Genomic DNA, 23,116 nt, shown 5'->3' on the forward strand with positions numbered 1-23,116 from the left:
TGTTTGCTCATGAAATCGACAGGAAAGGTGATGGCCACAGTTTTTTGGGATGCACGCGGTAGTTCATATCGATTACCTTCCGTCGAAGCAAACGATCAATGGCGATTGCTACGCAACCTTATTGGACCGTTTCAACATTTTAAAGAAAAAACGTCCTCATTTGGCGAAGAAGAAAGAGTGTGCTCTTCCATCAAGACAATGCACGGGTTCACACGTGCCCGGCACCATGATGACCAAATTCAACGAATTCCGCTACGAATTGCTTCCCCATCCAATATATTCGCCAGATTTAGCCCCTGCGACTATTTCCTGTTTCCAAACCTGAAGAAATGGTTCGGAGGAAAGAGATTCACCAGAGAGCAGCTCATCGCCGAAACAGAGGTTTATTTTGAAGGGTTGAAATCATATTATTCGGACGGCTTGAAAAAGTTGGAGAACCGTTGGATCAAGTGTATCGAGCTGAAAGGAGACTATGTTGAGAAATAAAAATGAAACGATAAAAAAAAAATGTGTTTTACTATGCTTTTCTGAAAACTTATTGACTTGCCCTCGTATTTCAGCAACCTTTCAATAAGGTTTCATGTGCAAGAATTGCTAACATTTTGTTCCAGAGCTGTTCGAAAAATGTTGCAAATATATTTTTTGCGACTTTTATGAAGTTATTTCACTTTTCAGTTGAAATACTTCTGAGATATTTCTGAATATTTTCAGTGCTGTATAAGTTATCATCAGCGGTTTGAGAGGTTTTAAACAAATTTTTTTTTATTCCTTACGATCTTGACTATAACTATAGATGAAGCTAGGATCCTTTGGAATGAAGAACATCAGGATAGAAACGAATATTACAGGCACTGAATCTCTGACATCTCTGCAAGTTTATTAATTTTTAAAATAATTACATGTATACATAATAATATATCTTGTAATATTAAAATACTAACATATCAGTAATCACTTCCGACCATCCACGAATAAAACCAGGCTTGCGAAATATCCAAAGAAATACGCATGTGAAGAATAAAGTGGCTACTCCAATTTCATGAAAAGTTATGGTACCCAAATTCTTGTATCTCTCTTGTATAACCTAGAAAAATTACTATTCATTAAAGAAAAATTTAATTTCAATGTTATATTTCCCCATGAAATATCACAGTAATATCTCAGTAACATTTTTGTTGTAATATTGTTAAAACTAATCTAAGCTCCACACATTTCCAGTTCATATGTATCTTCTATAGTTATAACTCGAATTTATATTTCGATGTTCATATTTCGTGCCTCCTTGATTTATACGCGCATCCAATCATTCGAAGGCGCGTTGCCTTGCGTTCATTCGCACGCCTACTGTACCGGCGTATTGTATGTATCGCTCACTCTTTCTCTTGCCATTATTTTTCACACTTTCATGATATTTTTTTGAAAATTGTAAGAGACATTGTAAGAGACAAACAAGTTATTAAATATTAAAATTGTTAAATGTGATATTTTTTTAATTATTTTGAAAAAAAAAACTGATTTTTAATTTATAAACGAATAGTCTCAAAAATAAAAAAATTATCTGGAATTTTTCAGATGAATTGTCAGATAAATTTATGTATATTATTTAGATTGATTTAAATGTAATCATCTTTATCTTATCTAATAAGGGAACCTCTCGTGATGTCACTTACCGATCTTAATGAAACTTGGTGAACTTGTAGCTTACATAAAATTTAGAGAATATCAATTGCGGCCCAAAAACGGTTTGAAGGGTGAAATCACCCCTTATGTGTACAGCGGTTTTCAGCTTTTTCCGTTATATCTCGAAAACTATTCAAAAAAATGTTTTATACAAAAGTTTTACAACAAAATTAGGGTTGTATAAATCATATTATTTGGCTTGAAAAAGTTGGAGAATCGTTGGTTCAAGTGTATCGAGCTGAAAGGAGACTATGTCTCCTGAAATAAAAATGAATCGATAAAAAAAAATGTTTTACTATGTTTTTCTGAAAACTTATTGACTTACCTCGTAAGAAGGTACCATTGATTTGACTTTGGGTGTCATTGTTAAAGTCAGGTCAAGGTCACATCGACTTTTTTTAAATGGTACAACATATTTCCAGAATTTAAAAGCTGATAAGCAAGAGCTTATCGAAACACTCTCTCTATATTGAAGTTTATTTTCATTAAATACTTTCCGAGTTATAAGATTTAAAAGTTAGAAATAATATAAAAAGAATGTACAGGACTCTTAGTATTTAAAAAACAAAGATAGATAAAGGCATGTAAGAGTCAAATATAATATATAATTTCAGATAACACAGTCATAACATGATATTACTTTTAATTACAAAAACAAATGAAACAAATTAAAAGTTAGAGTCTTCAGTATTATGTTGAAGCTGTAACTTTTGAATCTCATAATTCGGAAAGTACTTAATGACAGTGAACATTATTATAGCGTTTTGAAAAGCTCTTGCTTATCAGCTGTTAGATTCTGGAATCAAAAATATGTTCCATTAGAAAACATCGATGTAACTCGACTTGATCTTAATGACGCTAGGTCAAATAAATAATACCCTTTTGTGTCCCTTTCTGAACGATATAACTTTTATTTAAAACATTTTTTCCTATCTATCATAGTTTTCGAAAAATCTTAATGCATTATTTAAAACGCGACACCCTGTACGAGTACATACTATTATGTATATTAGAATTTAAGGAACTACTTTTGTTAGTTTTTTCAAATACTTATATTCTTACTTGATTTGTGACAACTTCACCTTCTCTTCCGATTGACGCTACTTGAGCATCCTTACTGTGTGGTCTTAAATATCCCATATAAGCAATTCGTACATACAACCAGGTTAGAAAGGAATTTACACACATCTGAGGAAAAGACGCTATCATCCAATCTGTAAAACTAATTCCTTCAGCCTCTGGAAATATACTTTCATAGATCCCTTTGAAAGTCAAATTTGTGCCAGTTCCCACCAATGTTCCTGTGCCGCCAAACGTCGAACAGTAAGCAGCCGCTAACAAATATGCTTTCGTTATTTTCGTTGGTCTTATCTCACTAAAAAAGGATAGTTATGTATTATAAAATATCTAATAATAAGTAAATGTAAAGTAAGATTAATTTAATTTGCGTGTTATAATTTATTTATACTGGTGAGGACTCAAACCGAGGCGAGGGTTGAAACGTATATGTATAGATACAGATGTATAGATACAGATTTCAATAAACAAGGTTTTAATACACGCGGAAGAGCATGTATTGGCTCATATATTGGCATGATTTATATATTTTTAGATTTATTCTCTTGAGCCTATATTTTCTTTACTTTATTTTAAAATCCTAACTAAAATTATTGGAATTGAAATATGTTGTATCTATTACGTTTAAGCCCAAGACACAATGGGTGCATCCAGAAGCACGACTGTTCATTGAGCGCTCAGTGAGCTCTTGTACCTGTTTGGTTTATATTTTTAGATCTAATGGAATATGCCAATCGGATAAAAAAGCTCATTGAGCGCTTAGTGAGCGGTCGTACTTCTGGACGCATCTAATGCGAGGGAATAGTGATAGCGATAAGTTTCAACTTATCAGAAATCGAATACACCGGAATACACATTTTTGATAGGTTAATTGAAACTTATCGCTATCGCTATTCCCTCGCATTGTGTCTTGGGCTTTAGACTTCCCGTAATATCTTATTTGAAAAAAATACAAAATGAGATCTTCTTCAACGGACTCTTATGGTTCAAAAACAGTACAGTCCTTGAGGGCGAATGAGAGTGCAGCGTTGTTATCGGTACGCAAATTTAATGAATTTTTGACTTTTTGTCAATTGAATAATCTGAATTCATAAGTATCCTTTATTCAATAATGATTAATATATAAGAGATTATTTTAGTTTTGCTATATTTTAAAATGTTTATTTAGAAAAGAGATAATTATAAGATGATAAGGATTAAAATAATAAATATTAAAAGCCTCACACGCACGCACGCACACAAAACATAATCTCTTTTAAAATATATAAATATTCTAACCCTTGCACATTTTGTTGATTTTTTCCCACAAGAGTTATTATAATGTTAAAATATATTTATATAGAACATAAATGCGCATTTATAGCTTATTAGGTGAGGTTCATATCGCGCGCGCACGAGGAGCGCATTTTACTCGCATGCATGCGAGCGATATAACTCTCAATTGAGACGCATCTGTCTAATGCCATGAGCTCACTGCCATGTGAATAATCCTCACGCGTATGTGCACCATGCGATCATTACGCGAACATATTGTTATGTGAGTATCTATACTATTTTCAAATATTTTTGTTTGAAAAGAATTATTTTACTTACGGCGGTGCGTCCGGTCTTTCGAAATCAACCTCTGCTTTGAACAATGCACCTAATCCAGCCTATAAAAATCAATATCTATACACACACACACACACACACACACACACACCACATGCGCGCGAGGGAGTATGTGGTGTGTGTGTATATATATATTTATACATGCTACTATTAGATATTAAACAGAAGTTATTTAATACTTGTTCTAACTCTCGTAAAACAGCAAATATTATGGGCACCATCATAGCTGTGGCTGCAGTGTTTGACACCCACATGGATATAAAAGTTGTGACCACACATAAACCACCAAGCAATTTTGCATGGCTGCAACCAACCGTTTTCATGACTCCGAGAGCAATCCTAAGATGGAGATTGCTGTGCTCTATGGCGATAGCAAGTATTAAACCACCGATGAAAACCATTATTGTATCATTCATGTAACAGGCGCATGTATTCGCCGTACTGAGTATGCCCAAAGCTGGGAACATTACAACCGGAATGAGTGATGTTACTGCCATAGGAAAGCAATCAGTAACCCAGTAACCACCCATCAGTAATACTACGTATGCACATCTAACTTCCTGCAAAAATTATTAAGTTACTTGTTATTATGAAATTTAAACAAAATTTAAACTATGTGCATTAAAGTAGTTTTTCTTTTTTTAAGTGTAGATTAGAATCCAGAATTTATAAAGAATTAATAAATTAAAAGAGTTACTTTGATTTAGATCTTAGAAAATGTTAGAGATAAAATATACAGAATCTAATTACTTCTTTGTAAAGTTATAGAAAACATTTAAATTAATATGGTTTAAAAAATAACAATATATACACAGAAATAGAAAAAGAATACCAAGTAATCGTAAATCATGGGAAACGGTAAAAGAAAGAGCGCCCATAGAAGAGCAAAAATAATCTTCCAATAGATCTTGAAGAAGCGTCCTATATTTCTTAAGAAGTTGATTAGATTCCTTAAATAATTGACAGGTTCTTCACTCCTTTCAGACCTTTCAGAAAATTAGTTATTAAATCTTTTCATAGCATGTAGATTTATATATATAATGTAGTATATAAATTTTGCGCTTACAAAGATGATTCTTAAAAAGAGACCAATTTTTAACCAAAAAATGCACAAGAGGAGTAGTGTTGTAGATTTTGACCTATTGAATATAATAAAATTATTAAAAAGTTCTTAGAGAAAGTGTTTGGGAAACACTTTGAAAATTGAATACAAACATAGAATATTTATCTAAATTTATATATTCTTAATTAATTTTTGAGGTATTTTTTCTAAATGCTACAAATTCTTTAAAACTTGTTATATCCAGGAGGTTAAAATCCACAATAAATGCTATTTTTTTTATTTATGTCTTTTTGAACAAAAATTGACTCTATTTTAATATCCTCCTTTGAATTATTTAAATATGAATATAATTTATTGCAAAAAACTTAATGATAATAATAATTTAATAAAAAAACTGAAAGACAAAGATAATCAATTTTGTTTACAGTATTTTTACTCTGAAAATTAATAAAATAATGAAAAATATCATAATGCGTCCAAATTTTGTGAAAAATTTAAAAAAATTAAAAAATTCTTTTTTACGTAATTTATGATATTACACTTATACAGAGTGGGTTACTATGGTTTGACGATTTTCAAAATTAAATATCAATATAAAATATAATTTAAAAATTAATTTTTTGTAAAATATTAATTAGCGCGAAACACTATAATATCTTCTGATAAAAAGTAGGATACTATCGGTATATCTAACTTATTCGAGTAATGACTGCGTTCAACAGGTGAATCAGTTCAAAGTGATTTTTTTTTAAATCTGAGTTGTTCTTACTTTTATCTTTTCGCTGGATTTAAGTGTTGACATCAATTGTAATAAAAAGAATCACTGAATGGTTATTAAATTACTCTGTCTGTTAAGTGTAGCATTGGCTGTGTTCATCAGTAAAAACTGATCAGAACAAAATTATGAAAAAATTGCAAATTATTCTAAATCATATTTTAAAATAATACAACAATTTGATAAAGATTCATTATCTAGATCATAAATTATTTTAATAAATAGTAGTATTTTTTAAATCTGTCCCCTCTAATAAAAATGTATAGAAATGTACAATATTAAAAAATGAATGATCAATTCATTAACTTTTTATATTCATTAAAAATATCGACTTTAAAAAATGTATTATAAATTTGTTAACATTTAAAAAAATTTAATTTATAACAATAAAAATATAATAACAAATATAATAAACTATAAAAATGTGTTGTATAAATATTAACACATTTGTAAAAATGACAATACATTCTTAACATGATTCCTTAATATGGTCTGTACTTACAGATCAAGTTTGTTAGATTCAGTGGAGCAAGGAACTAATTATATTAAAAATTATTGAGTGTGTTCGCTAATCAGTTTTTTTTGCTGAAAGCAGTCGTTATTCAAATATACCTACTCAAATATACTCAAATGGAATTCTATTTTCCATTGTAAGAAAAATTAATACTTAAGTTATTTTGTTACTTTATTTTGAAAATTGTTAGGTTTTTCTAGTTATATTATACATGCACTATAATGCACTAAAAATCTTTATTTGATTTAAAAACATGAATAATATAATATATTGCTAAAGGTAATACATGAGGTATTACAATCTACGGATAAATAATGTTAAATCAGTAGATATTATATTATATATTAGTTAAGTTCATTAATTCCATACTCTCAATTTAAGAAGCCTTTAAATGAAAAATATCGATAGAAAAATTTTTACTATTTATTATTTGTCATAAATTATACACTTCAAAATCCGTTAATTTTGATAATAATTTTATGTTCAATAATATGAAAAATTTTTAAGGTTTATTAAACAATTAAGTAGTCTCTTAATTATAATCATAAATAGTTCAATTTATTTTTCTAAAAAATTAATATGTAAATTATTAACCTTAATCTTGACAATACTTTTAAGGAAATATTTTAATTTGGAATAAATTAAATTTTTAATGAATAATTGTCGTAATCAGTATAAGTAATTAAAACATATTAATAAATTAATTAAAGTAACTTTTTTTATTTTAATTACAAATTTTTCAATATAAGTTAAACATCATTTAAAAAGTCAATTGCGTTTAATATAATAAAATTTTTGGAGAAGAATTGTTCTTTTTAAAACTCAAAAAATTATACTGTGTGTACGCGTTATTATAAAACTTGATAGCAAAATATAAAATTTACCTATACCTCATGTAAGTTCTGTAAAAAATTTAAATTGATTAAGTACTAACTTTTCTGTTGGTTCTTTACTTCTATTTTCTTTTCTTTCTTCCATAGTATTTAAGCTTTACGTATACTTTACATAAAACACGTTTCCAAGATATATTAACATTAATTTCCGTTTTATTGGTTATGAAACAAACAATATAATGTAATCTTGAATATAATGGAAGAAGACAGATGAGATAATGCGAATAACGGTAACTCAGAGCAATCGCTGGCCAATAAAATTTGAGTTCTAATTAGTAGCGTATATAACGTTGATTACTGTATAGTATAATAAAAAAAATAATTTGGTAGATAAAATTTCATTTTTTTTATTATACTATATAGTAATCAACGTTATATACGCTATACGCTATATACGTTGTATACGTGTCATATACGCATATATATATTTTTTTTTTATAAAGAACTATAACTATAAAAAGTGTTATTATGACTACAGTCCATTTGATGCTACAAATGCTTCGAAGTATTTTTTTGATTGGTCAATTCGCTTAAGGCCATCACATGTACATACAAAAAATTTAGTACAAAAATTTTAGTAGTAATCGTTAGAGTCCTAGATATCAGAGAAGCGCAACCGGCTTAAGTCAGTATCGCAAAATTACTAAGAAAAGTATTAAAAATGGCGTCATTTGCAGACGAAATATGAAATCCACCAATCGTCTATTAGTCAGCCATTTTTAATACCACTGAATGAATGTCATGATTGGCTGACAATCAGCTAATCAGGACACGGAACATCGGTTGCGCTTCTCTGATATCTAGGACTCTAGTAATCGTAAGGTCTTAAGCAAATCGGCCAATCACAGTTTAGCGTATTAAAATGTGAGATCGTAATCTTGATTGTGATTGGCCGATTTGCTTAAAACCTTACGATTACTACTAAAATTTTTGTACTAAATTTTTTGTATGTACATGTGATGGCCTTAAGCGAATTGACCAATCAAAAAAATACTTCGAAGCATTTGTAGCATCAAATGGACTGTAGTCATAATAACACTTTTTATAGTTATAGTTCTTTATAAAAAAAAAATATATATATGCGTATATGACACGTATACAACGTATATAGCGTATAGCGTATATAACGTTGATTACTATATAGTATAATAAAAAAAATGAAATTTTATCTACCAAATTATTTTTTTTATTATACTATACAGTAATCAACGTTATATACGCTACTAATTAAATTTTTATGGGAAATGAAATACATTTAGGGGATAATCATACGGACCATTTGGCAGCACTGACATCGGTAGTAATAATGGTAGTTTCGCAGTGTGATGACATGTTTTCTAACCTTTTAATAGTCATCAACTTTAACGTTTAATATCTCGGTATTCGGGGCAAAGCGATGCTTATTTCTGTCAGATTTTTTCCTTTTATACAAATATACGTCGAATCAGCCTAATTTTAATGATTTTTTAAGTGCTTTAACTAAACTGTATAATTACTGCCAATCAGGATAATAATTGTTCACATTGCTTGACTGTTTATAATAAGTTTTGTTACGCTATGTACATTTTTATAGTAAACACTATTATCAATAATTAAAGTCTTGAGGGATCGCTTGAGTGAGGCGGACCTGTTTCGCCTCGTCTCGAGTGTTGCATCATTATTTTTGAAAAGCGTTGCCGGCTTTGACTACCTAGCTAGCTTGACCAACTTTACCTCGTCATCGAGGATTCGGGCCATATATATCAGAAGAAGAAGAAGAGTATTCGATAACAGGACGTGTCATTTATAGATTATATTGTTCTTAATTAAACACAAAATTCGAAAATTGTTTTAACCTGATTCTGCTAGTTGTTGAATTCGTGGATACATTTTTTCAATTTCGTTAATATAGTTTATTAAAGTGTTGGTGATATATTTATTATAAGTGTTCCTAACTATCTTCTTTATAAAACGTCGGTGAAATGGCAGAAGAAACAGAGAACATCAGTCATAATTTTAACGTGGATGGTAAGTAAAATTATATAAAATTGTAATATATTTATAATTCAAATAAATAAATCAAGGGCTACGAGTCAGTTTGTTTATTAATAATAAGATAAATTTAAAAAATCAAATTTGTGAACAAGAACTATGAACCTATTGACTGTTTGTTACAAGTTTAAAATTATTACAATTGATATAAAATATTTGTAATTCTTTTAACCTTTAGATGGCTGGACTGGCCACTATAGTGGCCAGTAACAGAAGTCTGTATAACTTGAATCACTGCATCCCATCAAATATTCAACTATTATTTCATATAACTAAGAATGGTGTTGCCAAGACAAATTTGATAGTAATTCCATTTTTTTGCCACTAGGAGGCATACCGATTTTATTTACTCGCTAAAGGAAAGTTTCATATGTAGTAAATGTCTGTTATTCAATTCGACTTATGTAAACTCTTGTCTAGACTTATCTAGATAAATAACACTATTTCTACATAAAATTCGATAATCTGACTTCAGAAACGTGTTCTGAATAAAAAACAAACTAGGCTAATTCTACAATGTGCTTTTTGTTTCCTGTTGTTTGTCTCTTGCCTTTTTGATTACGAAGGCAAGAGACAAACAAACAGCAAGAAACAAGAAACAAAAAGCACATTATAGAATTAGCCTTAGGAATACTAAAAACAAAAAATTAAAATTTTTCACTTTGCCCGTCCCGTTGCGGACTGGGATATACACGATAGTTTTTAGCATCACATAATGGATTTTTCATACCTTAAATTAATCTTCATCACTTTTATAAGTATTTAACAATTTTTAAGTAATTTTCATGTATATTTTTACATCTCTAGAAAATATTTGTAAAGTTACACATTTATTTTAAAAACTATTTATAAATATTATAACTAATTTATTATAGTTAATATGAGAAAATACAGTTTTTCATATAAAAATGCAAACAACTACTCTCTAAAAGTGAATCAGTGTATTATCACTGACTTCATGATATATTCTATATAGTAGTACATATAAAAAAATTGCTTTTTTATTGTCGTGAATATTGAAATTGTCATTATAGCTTTTGATTGCTGGAACGACAATTATTAAGGTAATGATTATGAACTCAAAGTTGCTATTGTTCATTTGAGAATTTACTTGATATTATAAATATATTTGATATAAAATATTTTATGGAAAAAATGTCACTTTACACGAAACTGTTCTGAAAATATACATTATTGTAATATCTTTCATATGACAATTCTTTACGATAACATTTAAGATACACAAAGTATGATTCGATCTCTAGATTCTATAGTCTATGTTTTTCACTGATATTGTTTTATAATCACATTTATTTCTTACCTTAAAATGTTGCATTTGGAATTTGTAAAAAAGTAGAAAATAAATTTAAATGAGAAGATAAAATATATGTAGTGCGAGTAGTACTCTTGTCGTTATGAAAATCATTTTTCGCTCTTCGGCGAAATGAAATATAAATAAATACCGAATAAAAGAATGTTCATGTCATTTAAGTACTGCTACGTGGCCCATTCGGAAAAATCCGAAAGTTTAAATACGTATTCACCCCAAGTGGAGAATGCTATTACAGTGATAACGAGTGTGATGATGCTAGGACCGATACCAGCAATCATAAAATCTTTTGTCTTTATGTGCCCTGCGGCACTAGCAATTGCATTTGGTGGAGTACCTACTGGTAGATGGAACGAAAAGGAGCAGCAGAGAGTTGCTGGCAGCATTAAATACAAAGGATGTATTTTAATAGCCACACACTGAAAAAAAGAAAAAGACAATAGTGATATATAATTCTTGGAAACTAGCTTATACGAGATGTGTACAATTAGTTATACTCACCATCTCTGCTAATACTGGCAATATAATATTCGCCACGGCAACGTTAGCCGTTAATTCAGTCACGTTCTCAGCAAAGAAGCAGATAATCAGCAATATTGCTACCACGTTAATCTTTTGCAAACCTATCAGATAGTGGCCGAGCATTTCTGACAGACCCGATGAAGTGCTACCTGCTGAAATAGCAAATCCACCACCTAACACGAATATTAGACTCCAATGCATTTTCTCGTTTACCATTTTCCATGTTATTAAACTAAGCGATGATTTTGTGGGTCGTTTACGTGGATCTTTACTAAATGCATATAGAAAGTCCAATTTCGACGGAATAATAAAAAACAGTATCGTTACACACGCGGCTGCTGTCGAATCCTTAACAGACCTACAAATATCAAATTTTCCATTATTTTATATTCACTTTAATTTATTATTTTATTATTGTTTATATTATTTTTTTGTTGTGTATATTTTAATTTTTCGTTGTTTTAATTACATTTTGGGTTTCGTCTAGAATAAATTTTATTAAATTTAAAAAATTATACAATTTTAACGAAATATTATGAATTACAAAAATATAATGTAAAGTTACTTTTTATTAATTTTTTCTTATCTTTTAATTATTTTCATGATAATCTATAATCAAGTTTGATTGAAATGGTGGAAAGTGCACATATTTTATGATACTGATTCTCATCAATACTTACGAGTTTGTGACATAAGCAGCCCAGCCCGGCATAAAACCAGGGCTTCTGAAGAACCACAAGAGCACCACAAAAATAAATAAGACACCTACGGAGAACTCATGCCACGAGATCGGTCCAAGTTCTTTATATCTCTTTTCAATAACTGACGTTGCGATACGCTCGCCCTGTTGTCCAATATCTATCGCACGAGCATCTTTGCTTTTCGGTCTAAAAAGACCCATATACATTACCTGCAGCCACAACCATGTGAGCAAACCCATTAACAGCATGGGTGGCACCGAATATAACATCCAAGAGGCGAAATTTATGCTGGGACTATTGGGAAAACGTCTAGAAATGATCGTGAATTTCATAATTATTGTTATTTCTTCTAAATATGAAAAAATTAAATATGTCACATCGCGAAATTAAAAATTTATAAAATTAATTTGTTAATATGAATATCTATTTTATGTATGTTATTATACATTATAAATGTTTTGAGATATTTTATTATTACGACATTAAAAATAACACGTTTTACATAAAATTTACTATTTATTGTGAGCACATACTTTTCTAAAAATCCCTTCAATGTTAAATTGGTACCACTTCCCACAATAGTGCCGATACCACCGAGAGTAGATGCGTAAGCTGCGACGAGATAATATACCATGGTACTATGCGTTGGCCTCTTGCTTTAAAAAAAAATAAAAAATTGGCAACATTAGATATATGTATTATATTAGATATGAAATATTTTTTTTTGTATCATTAATAATTTTGGAGAAAATTGATTAAAATGTATTACCCTAGCTGTATTTAAAAACAAATTCTAAAAAATAAAAAAAGGGAAACATGTACGCGCGCGCGTATGCATATAATTATAAATAATATAAATATAACGATAAATAATTACATTTCTCTGCCCTCCTCGTCGGCCACTCTCTCTTTTTGTACGAACATGTTTCCAAGTCCTTGCTGAGATAAATTTGAAGAATTATTTTCTTTCGTGTCTTATATTGAAGATTTCGGTAAATATGGAAACTTACCGATTCGAGCTCTATAAGAACAGTTTCCATTATCGGTATCATCATGGCTGTAGCGGCAGTGTTCGAAATCCACATTGAAATGAACATTGTCACGAAGAATAAACCTAGTGTTAATCTGATATTGAAAAAAGAAAATTTTAGTCGAAAAAATAAAAAAAAAGGTGAATATAGTATAATACATATAAACAGAACTGGAGACTCTAATATAGAATCTGACCATATAACAAATGATCCGACATTTTTTTTATCAAATCGTAAAGTGAGAAAAGATATATACATTTCATCTCGCTCTGCAATGATGCAAGAAAAAAAGATACGTTTAAGAATACGTACTCTGATTAAAGCGAAATTGATAAAAAATTATCTTATTGGCTTCTTTTATCATGATTTATTTTTTTAGAATTTTGTAAAAATATTTTACTTGTTCTAAAAAATCTTATTTATTCTATCATTTTGATTTATTTAGAGCGATTTTAGATATGTTTTATCCATTTTGTATTACGAATCATAATAGTAATGCAAACAGTTTTGTTATACAATACAATATTTGAAGACTTGATGATATCATCAAACAAGAATTTTATAAATACATTTGAAAAAATTAGAAATATCTTTTGATATAATACAATGATATAGAATGCATAAAACACCTTCGATGACTGCAACCAATAATTCTGATAATGAGTAGTGCCATTCGCATGTGCAAACCGGAGTTTTCAATAACTACTGCGATTACCAAACTGCCCATAAACATCATTGTGGTATCATTCATGTAACATAAACAAGTCTCATTGGTGGACATGATACCCATCAGCGGATATAAGACCACTGGGATCATACCCGTAATGGGCAATGGCAGGACCTCAGTCACCCAGAACATCGCCATTAATGCGATGATGTATAAACATTTCATTGCGAGAGGCTGCATCAGCAAGAAGAAAGAACGATTTTTTAATTTTTTCGACATTTAATGTGAAACTATAAATTGGCGTATACAACTCTTTATTTTCTCACTATACAACCATGTTAAATTATGATGTTTGAAACGAAAAGTTATACATGATTTTTTCTTGTATTGTAAATAAATGCATTCAAATGAATTAATGTCCATATATAGGTCAATTTTGAGCCAATAATTAATGGATAATTATAATTAGAAACTACACTGAGAAAAATGTCTCGGAAAACCTAATACAATATTGTAGACTTAATTTTGTCAATTAAGTAACTTTACATTCTAACATAACGGAAAATAGAAAATACAGATTAGCTACAATTTTGTAACAAATTTATTTTGTCACATACAAACACTAAAATTGTGACTCTGTGAAACAAACGCACAAATAAATTTATATATATATTGAATGATGATAGACTCGTAAGATTTAAAAATCCTAGAAAGTGAAATGCCTAATCGAGTCGTCTTGTAACAGTATATAAATTCACACAATTATAATTAACACTAACATCCTGTTACAAGACTCGATTAGGCATTTCACTTTCTAGAACTGTAAAATTTAGTTAAAATTTATTATAGTGCTCTATAAAATAATATTCTTAATATTAAAAACAACTAACATTAATTTGTAATAATGTTTTGCTTTTTTTATCATATAGTTTATCATATAGTCACTGTAAATACAGTTTTTTCATTTTAAACATTAAAAATAAGCTGCTTTACAATAATTGTAGATATATTTCTACAATTTGTCATAAAATATTCTGGCAAAATTATTTAAAACTACTACACTTTTTAGATTTTGTTAATCCTGCAATATTTTACAGCCTTAAGCAGTTTGTCAATTTATTTGAGACAAGCTTCTTAGAACAATCTTTCAGACTCGACTTTGCGTGGCACAGCGGATCGTGAGTGCGTTCGTTGCGGGTGCAACATTACCATAAAATATCATGGACTTGAAGAATACTATCCCACACACACATGTCTAATCATCACAGTGACTTTATGGTCATCTTTTTAAATCCAATTCTAATTTAGTGTATTACTATTGTAGGAAATATATAGAATATAAATGATTTGCCGTCACTAAGAACGTCCTTCATTTGAACGATGTTCCAAAGAAAGTCTTTTTAATATTATAATAAACTAATTTTTAATTATAATTCATTATTGGCTCAAAATTGACCTACATACTAATTTTATTACGTACTAAAACGGAGCTAGACAATTAAGATTATTATAATGTCCGTATATTCTACTTTTGAAAACTTTCTTTTATTATTCTTACATTAGTAAACACTCATATAACTCAATCCACATTTTAGCAAAAACATCTTGCAATAAATCTTATAACGTAAAATTTATATTTGTTTGTTAATTTATAAATTAAAAAAAGATTTTTATATACAATATTTCAGCACTTTATTGACTATGCATGGTAACATATGAAGAAATTAATTTAATATGGCTGCCGTTAGAAAAAAGGAGTTTTACGATGTATAAATTATTAATGCAACTTTTTTTTAACACATTTCCTTAAATATATTATTTCATTTATTTAATTTTCAAATATTAACATAAGAAAAAAACGTACTTTTTCACTTTCGAGAATCAATATCGGAATCAGGATTAATGGCCATAAGATCACAACAAAGGATTGCCAGTAAATGGCTAGAAACTTTATCAATAATCTTCCAAATCCCTCACTTTTCCTACATTTATAAAAAAATATTGCATGAAATGTTGTGTTATGAATTTTAAAACTAATCAACACAACTTACCCTGTGTTTCTCTCTCTTCCTCCGGATTCCGTAATTTCGGGGTATAAATCCTCTGATCTCGAAGCCATTTAAAAGTCTTACTGAAATTAGGATATTGAAACATTATTTATATTATAAATTTATTTTAAAAATATATATTTTTTAAATGTATATTATTTTAATTACGTTATTCTAGTTAAACGATATTAATTAAAATATTAATAAAATATATGTTTAATTTCTACGGCGTACTTTTTGAAATTAATTATTTGCACAAATATAACAAATTAATTGTAATATTTATCTCTATTTTCCTAAAATTGTTTTAATATCATTTTAATATATACATATAGTGTACTATGTTATGTGTAATAAAGTTAATATAATGAAAAATAACATACTTATCGAAAAGTTGAGGAATATAATATATAGGAATATAAGTATTAAATCAAAGGGAAGTATTTGGTAAATATATCTAGAAAAGGGGAGCCACCCCCGACGCCACCTAAAACCTGCGGGAGGTTATTCAGGGTCACGACCTTGACACCATATGTCAAGGTCAAGATCATCGTGGGTGGCTTCTCTTTTCTAGATATTTACCCTATTTTTGGAAACGTTTACTATACATTTACAATACATTTACAATACATTTACCCTTCATGAAACGTGAAGAATGGTTAAAGGAGGGGAAGGAAAGAAAGACGATGCAACATTGTCAAATTGTCATAAGAACAAATTGTACAAAAAGATAATTTGCTTTTTATTCTATCATTTTTGCATACTATTTTTGCGCAATATCGTGTGTTTCATATTTATTTTTTCATTAAGATATATAGTAGTTTCAATATTTTATCCAAATTATGCACATATTTGTAATTTTTGGTGGGCCCTGGTGAGAAACTCCAAATTTTCGGTACTTAAGAACCTTAATATGGCAAAATGTATGAATATAGCTCTTTTTCAACTAATTGCAAATTTCTCAAAATGGTGTGTGTGTGTTGACATGTGGAACAATTTAAAAAATTAATTTATATTCGGCATCCAAAAAATTTCAGAAAATAACCAGTTTTATTTTGGTACTTTTTTTGTTGATTAATATAATCGGTTTAATTACCTGATTGATGATTGTATTATACGATTTCTTATTGGCCGATTAAAACAAAAAATTTGAAGCACAATATGAATAAGATCGAAGATATTATACTTTCACGATCACGGTTTTCATGATTTTTTAATATATGCATATGCAGTTGCAATACAACGTCATTTTCGTTTATGTGACACCGGTTATGCACTTCGTCTGTACGTGTGCTTAATCAAAGTGACACTGCCGTCTATCTAGGCTCTCTCATAGTCGTTTAACCCTGCGCCATTTACATCAATAACAATACTACGTCGGGCGTACTATTCCAAAGCGTGTGCTTTATAACCATCATAAAGATTATTGTACACACAATAATGTCAGAATATATCTTGCGAGCTTTTGAAGGCACGCATCTTCGATGAAGTAGTGTATGTTAAGTGCAAACTGACACGTAATTTTCTAACGCTGCGAAAAGTTTTGCGTTATAATCTAAATTGATATTATGTCTTGTACTATTTTTCTTTTAGGAAATACAAAATATCAATATATTAACAATTTTTTATTAAATATATTTTTCGTGAATTTTTATAATTTAGAATATTTAAACAGATATATTTAAAATTGTATAGATAATGTTTATCAATTAATTTGAAATTAATTTGATAATTTTTTCTTCTAGAAGTATTAACATCTTTAAAAATGTTTTTTTTTCTATTTCTATAGAATATAAATGCATTTATTATTATCCTAATATTCTAAAGTTTCAATCTTTAGAATCCTAATTTTATGAAAAGACCCCGCAGATCTTATCGAAAAATGTTGGTTAAATTGACTGAAATTAAAGTATGTTGTTATTCTTGACATCCTGAATAAAAGTCTCAATAGCACGACTCTCTAAATTCAATACTTTTCCATTCAGAGATCTTTAAAGTACGTAGAAACCATGTTACTTTACGAACAAAATATATGAATATATATATATATATATATATCTACACACACATTTATATGCGCACGTGCGTGTGTGTGAATTTATATATATATTTATAATAAATTCCTCCTAACTTATCTTTCTTCTTCTAATACAATCTCCACTTCACCAGCGCTGTTGTCGTTTGTAAACAACTTAAATCCATGGAGAGACACACGACAGGGTTTGGAGTCTACCACGGAAGTGATGAACACATTTACTTCTATAAGCTTTCATCAGTATTGTATAACTATAAAAATATTGTTAAAAGACTTTCTAAAATATTACCAAAAAGTTACAAAAATAACTGAAACCTTTTTGAAGTATTATTGACCGTATCCTCTCGATTGAGAAGATTACGATCAACAATATTTTAAGGTTTCAGCTATTTTTGTAACTTTTTGGCAATATTTCTAGTATTTCAGAAATTATATTTGAATATACATACATTTAAAAATGAGAGAGAGAGGGAGAGGGGGAGGGGGAGGGGGAGAGGGAGAGGGGGAGAGATCTAAGTATATAATATTTAAATTTATTATGTTGACATAATAAATTTAAATATTGTTTAAGCATTAATTGGACATATATTTAAATATCATTTCTGAAATATTTAAAATTGATTAAAAGTGTGTTTTGTGATCTCTGTTTACAGATTACAAAACTTATTGAAATAGACTTAAAATATTTCTCAAAAATGGTTAAAATTTATTATATTCAGAAGATTGCAAGTAACCAAAACATTACAATAAATATTTTATAAAAATTGTATCTTTAATGCATGATTTTATTTAGTATTTGCAATTTCATGAATAACATTAATGCAATAAATGTAAATACGATTTCTGATATATACTTAATACAAATCATACATAATATATATAAGGGGCAATAATGTTTTATTTGTGTAATATAGTTTTGATTCGCATAACATTTATATTACTTCCCATTTTTTAGACTTTTATTTTTACACTTTTATGTTAAAATTAAAGTTGTTATAAATACTGAAGTATTTAAATTTTGAAATTTTTCATTAATTTGACGTTATGTATATAGTTAACATTTTACTTAAGAGTTTTATATTAATTAAAAGTTTTAATATATGTAAATTTATTTTGGAGTAATGTTAAAAGACTGAAATTTGATATTACCTGCTTTTTTTATCCTATGAGCAGATGGTATGCGCGTGTTCTTGCACACTATAGAAGCTAAGTTCGTGTAAAACAAATATAGCTGAACGGTTTGAAAAACCACCGACAGAAATAGATTCACTGCTGGTTTAACCTGTATTTCCAACATTATCAGTGAAGTTGGAAGTATGTTCATCATGCTTTATATACATATTCGAATTTATTATCAACGCTACTGTGTTGATTAATTTAATGTACTTGATGTATTGATTTTTTTAAATATTAATTATTTTTTAAAATCTATTTTCCATATCTATTAATTTTATTTGAATGTAAGTATTATTATATAATATTTTCCATAATAATTTCCAGAAAGAGAAAGAGGGGAGGGGAGAAGAATCAGCGAAAAAATGTGTGTGTGTGTGTGTGTGTGTATTAAATAGACCTTTCTGTTTTGAATGGCATTAATGCAGCTATACGAAGGTAGTTAAAACAAATTTTTTATTTAACGCTAGAAGTATTAAATTGTTATAATTTTTGACAAAATTTTTGATCTTGCAAGACTATTGTCAAAATTTCAAACAAATGCGTTTATTAGTTTTTGTTGTTTTACTTGTGTAGAGTAACATTTTTATTTTTTTTTTTTCTAATGGATAAAACCGAATATTATGCAGTTACAAAATATTTTGTTTTATTTATAACGTCAACATCAACATATATTCGCACTTCTTCAAATGCTCGAAAATGTACATCGGACAAGGCGTTTTGTATTGACCAAAATAAATGATAGTCTGAAGGGGCTATGTCTGGGCTATACGCTGGGTGCGGTAGAATTTCCCAACCAAGCGTTAGCAACGTTTCCTTTACAGGTTTACCAACATGAGGCCTAGCGTTGTCATGAATTTAAACGAATTTAAACGTGGTCGTACCAAATGATGAACCACACAGTGCACGCCCAAAAACTGCTACTAACGAAGAAATGGTCAGTAAAGTGCTCGATATTGTTATGAGTGACCGCCGTTTGAAGTTACGTGAGATAATAGAGATGGTAGGCATCTCAGAAGAACGGGTATTTCATATCTTGCATGAAATATTGAGCATGAGAAAGCTGACGTCGCGATGGGTGTCATCCATCACGCGTTTGCTTATGGTGGAGAATAAACGTGTGCATATGATCATCTCTAAGGAGTGTTTGGATCTGTTTAAACACAATCCACGAGAATTTTGTTGTCGATATGTGACCGTGGACGAAACATGGATTCGCCATTATCCACCCGAAACAAAACAACAATCGAAGCAATGCATGGATTTCGTCTGGTGAATCGGTCTCGAAGAAAGCCAAGTCAGGTCCATCGGCTGGGAAGGTCATGGCCACTATTTTTTGGGATTCTAAAGGCATCATCCACATCGACTATTTAAAAAAGGGAAAAACGATTACGGGAAAATACTACGCCGATTTACTGGGTCGTTTCGACAAAGAATTGAAGGAAAAGCGCCCTCATTTGGCCAAGAAAAAAGTGTTGTTCCACCACGACAACGCACCGTCTCATTCATCCGCAATTGCCACCGCAAAATTGATCGAATTACGATACGAATTGCTGCTGCCTCATCCACCATAATCTTCAGATTTGGCCCCATGCGACTTTTTTTGTTCTCAAATCTGAAGATTTAGATCGGAGGAAAGGAATTCGCGTCGAATGAGAAGATTATCGTCGCCACGAACGTCTATTTTGCAGAGTTTCAGCCATCGTACTTTTTGGTCGGCTTGAAAAAAATGGGATTAAATGTGATTTGAATTAAAAGGAGATTATATTGAAAAATAAAATGAACTTTTCCGAAAAAATGTTTTCTTTCTGACTTAAGAAATTTTTCAAGTTGCCCACGTACATATATACATATATGAGAAATCTATAATAAAAATAAGAACCAACTTTTTCTAAAATTTCATAATATAATTCTGGTCAATTTTAAATTAGCAAGTTCGTTTCTTTTATTAAAAGAGTATTGTAGAACATTGAACACTTTTTTTTCAAAATTATAGTTTTGTTAAGTTTTGTAACGATATCTCACCAACAGAAATAAAAATCAGTGATCATTTTTTAAAATATCTGTCTTAAAATATCTATTATATAACTTGAACTTCATGAAAGTCCTCACGAAAGAAAACTTTTTCTAAATTTAAATTAATAAAATTATTAAGTTTTACTCTTATTTAAAAAAAAATTTGTTTTGTCGCTGTTACAAAAAAATTATTTTAATCAATTTAATCAATAAAATTACTATCTAAGAGAACGCCATTAAAATTTGTAAAAATTTTTGTTTGATTTTTGTCAAATTATTGCAAAGCTAAAAAATAATTTTTTAAATAATTATTTGTAACTTGATAAAACTAGTTTTATTTGCAATATTTATTTGTATCATTTTCTCACAAAAAGTTTCTAAAGATTGTATTTCTAAAAAGTTTGTTTATATATTTTTTTTGTTTATATATCTTTAATATATAATATTTTAATTACAAAAAAATTAAGTAAAAACATAAAAGGCTATTAAAAGTCAACGCTGTTAACAGTGCGCAAAATATATAATCTTGAAATCTAAAACATAGGTATTATGTCGAACGTTTCGATCCTTAGTTTCGGATCATCATCAGCGACAAATACAATTTAAAAATTAAAAATTACTCAGAGTTGCAAACAATGATGTTGTCCCGCAGTATGTAATACAACCAATCTGAGGCAAGACTATCACTTCTTCAGGTGAAAGTATGTACAAGTGTGAATAATTGAGTATATATGTCTGTGAAATATATAATACATCAAGAATTGAAAAATTACATTAAAAAGTTTTTAAGAAAAATTTGATAAAACAATAGAAAATAAATACTCAATAAGCTTACCTCAGTTGGTCGACAAAGACATAAAATCAATTACATCACAAAAAATCACATTGATCAAATTTCATCGTCAATATGTCTGTATATGACGATGTATAACGATATAATGAAGAAGACCGTTATTACAAATCAACAGACCACAAACAAGTTAGGTCAAATTAATGTTTATTAGTAGTTTGTCCAAAATATCAGTGTATGAGCGATCAAGACCATCGGTATCTGTTTTTAAATTAAGACCATTACTTTGTGTCTTAATGTAAAGCTTTTCCGATATTAATCGTTTATAATAAAAACTTTCGCAGTCCAAAATATCCACATTATTCCAGTCTTGCCTCAAATTGGTTGTGTTACATACTGCGGGACAACATCATTGTTTGCAACTCTGAGTAATTTTTTAATTTTATATTGTATTGTCGCTGATGATGATCCGAAACTAAAGATCGAAACGTTCGACATAATATCTATGTTATAGATTTTAAGATTATATTTTTGCGCACTGTTAACAGCGTTGACTCTTAATAGCCTTTATGTTTTTACTCAATTTTTTGTATTGTTTTATTTATATAAATGTTATAAATGTATTTTATGATTTTTTCTTTGTCAACATTACATAATTCATTCACTTTCTACAACTTTTGCTTTGCGCACAATTACCCGACGCGTGATAAATTTTTTCACTTTTCCGTTTTTTCCTTTTTACCAAATACAACCTTATTGAATGAAAATTTGTTCAATATAAATATAAGAATACGTAATGGTAAGAGAATATTTATAGTTTCTGTTTCCCTATTTATATCGCTTTGAACTTAGAAAACCATCCTAGAAATACAAATATCCCTTAGGTGCGCACAATTCGCCCACTTTCCCCTAATGGATCATAAAATGTACATCGACATTTTAAAGGAAAATATCCAATTAGAAATTCATGATAATTATACTTTTCAACATGACAACGATCCTAAGCATACAGCTTATATTACGAAGCAATGGCTATTATTCAATGTACCCAAACAATTGCATACACCTCCACAATCACCGGATCTTAATCCGATTAAACATTTATGGGACATTCTTAAAGATGCTATTAAGAAAAGACACATTTCCAATCGAGACGAGT

General features: G+C 29.2%; 1 protein-coding gene across 1 annotated transcript in view; it reads right to left on the reverse strand.

The window, feature by feature from the left end:
- The window catches only part of LOC108782573 (uncharacterized), a 21,681-nt gene extending 4,512 nt beyond the window's left edge, over positions 1-17,169 (reverse strand). The window contains 15 exon segments of the mRNA XM_018550872.1: positions 774-868; positions 942-1,084; positions 2,743-3,055; positions 4,510-4,928; positions 5,201-5,289; positions 11,108-11,393; positions 11,476-11,854; positions 12,177-12,506; positions 12,731-12,853; positions 13,075-13,136; positions 13,208-13,322; positions 13,858-14,129; positions 15,760-15,877; positions 15,947-16,026; positions 17,040-17,169. Of these exon segments, the coding sequence (XP_018406374.1) occupies positions 774-868; positions 942-1,084; positions 2,743-3,055; positions 4,510-4,928; positions 5,201-5,289; positions 11,108-11,393; positions 11,476-11,854; positions 12,177-12,506; positions 12,731-12,853; positions 13,075-13,136; positions 13,208-13,322; positions 13,858-14,129; positions 15,760-15,877; positions 15,947-16,014 (2,812 nt within the window). The 5' untranslated portion in view covers positions 16,015-16,026; positions 17,040-17,169.
- Between the last annotated feature and the right edge of the window lie 5,947 nt (positions 17,170-23,116).

Source organism: Cyphomyrmex costatus, unplaced genomic scaffold (assembly GCF_001594065.2).
Source record: "Cyphomyrmex costatus isolate MS0001 unplaced genomic scaffold, Ccosl1.0 scaffold1317, whole genome shotgun sequence".
Lineage (NCBI taxonomy): Eukaryota > Metazoa > Arthropoda > Insecta > Hymenoptera > Formicidae > Cyphomyrmex > Cyphomyrmex costatus.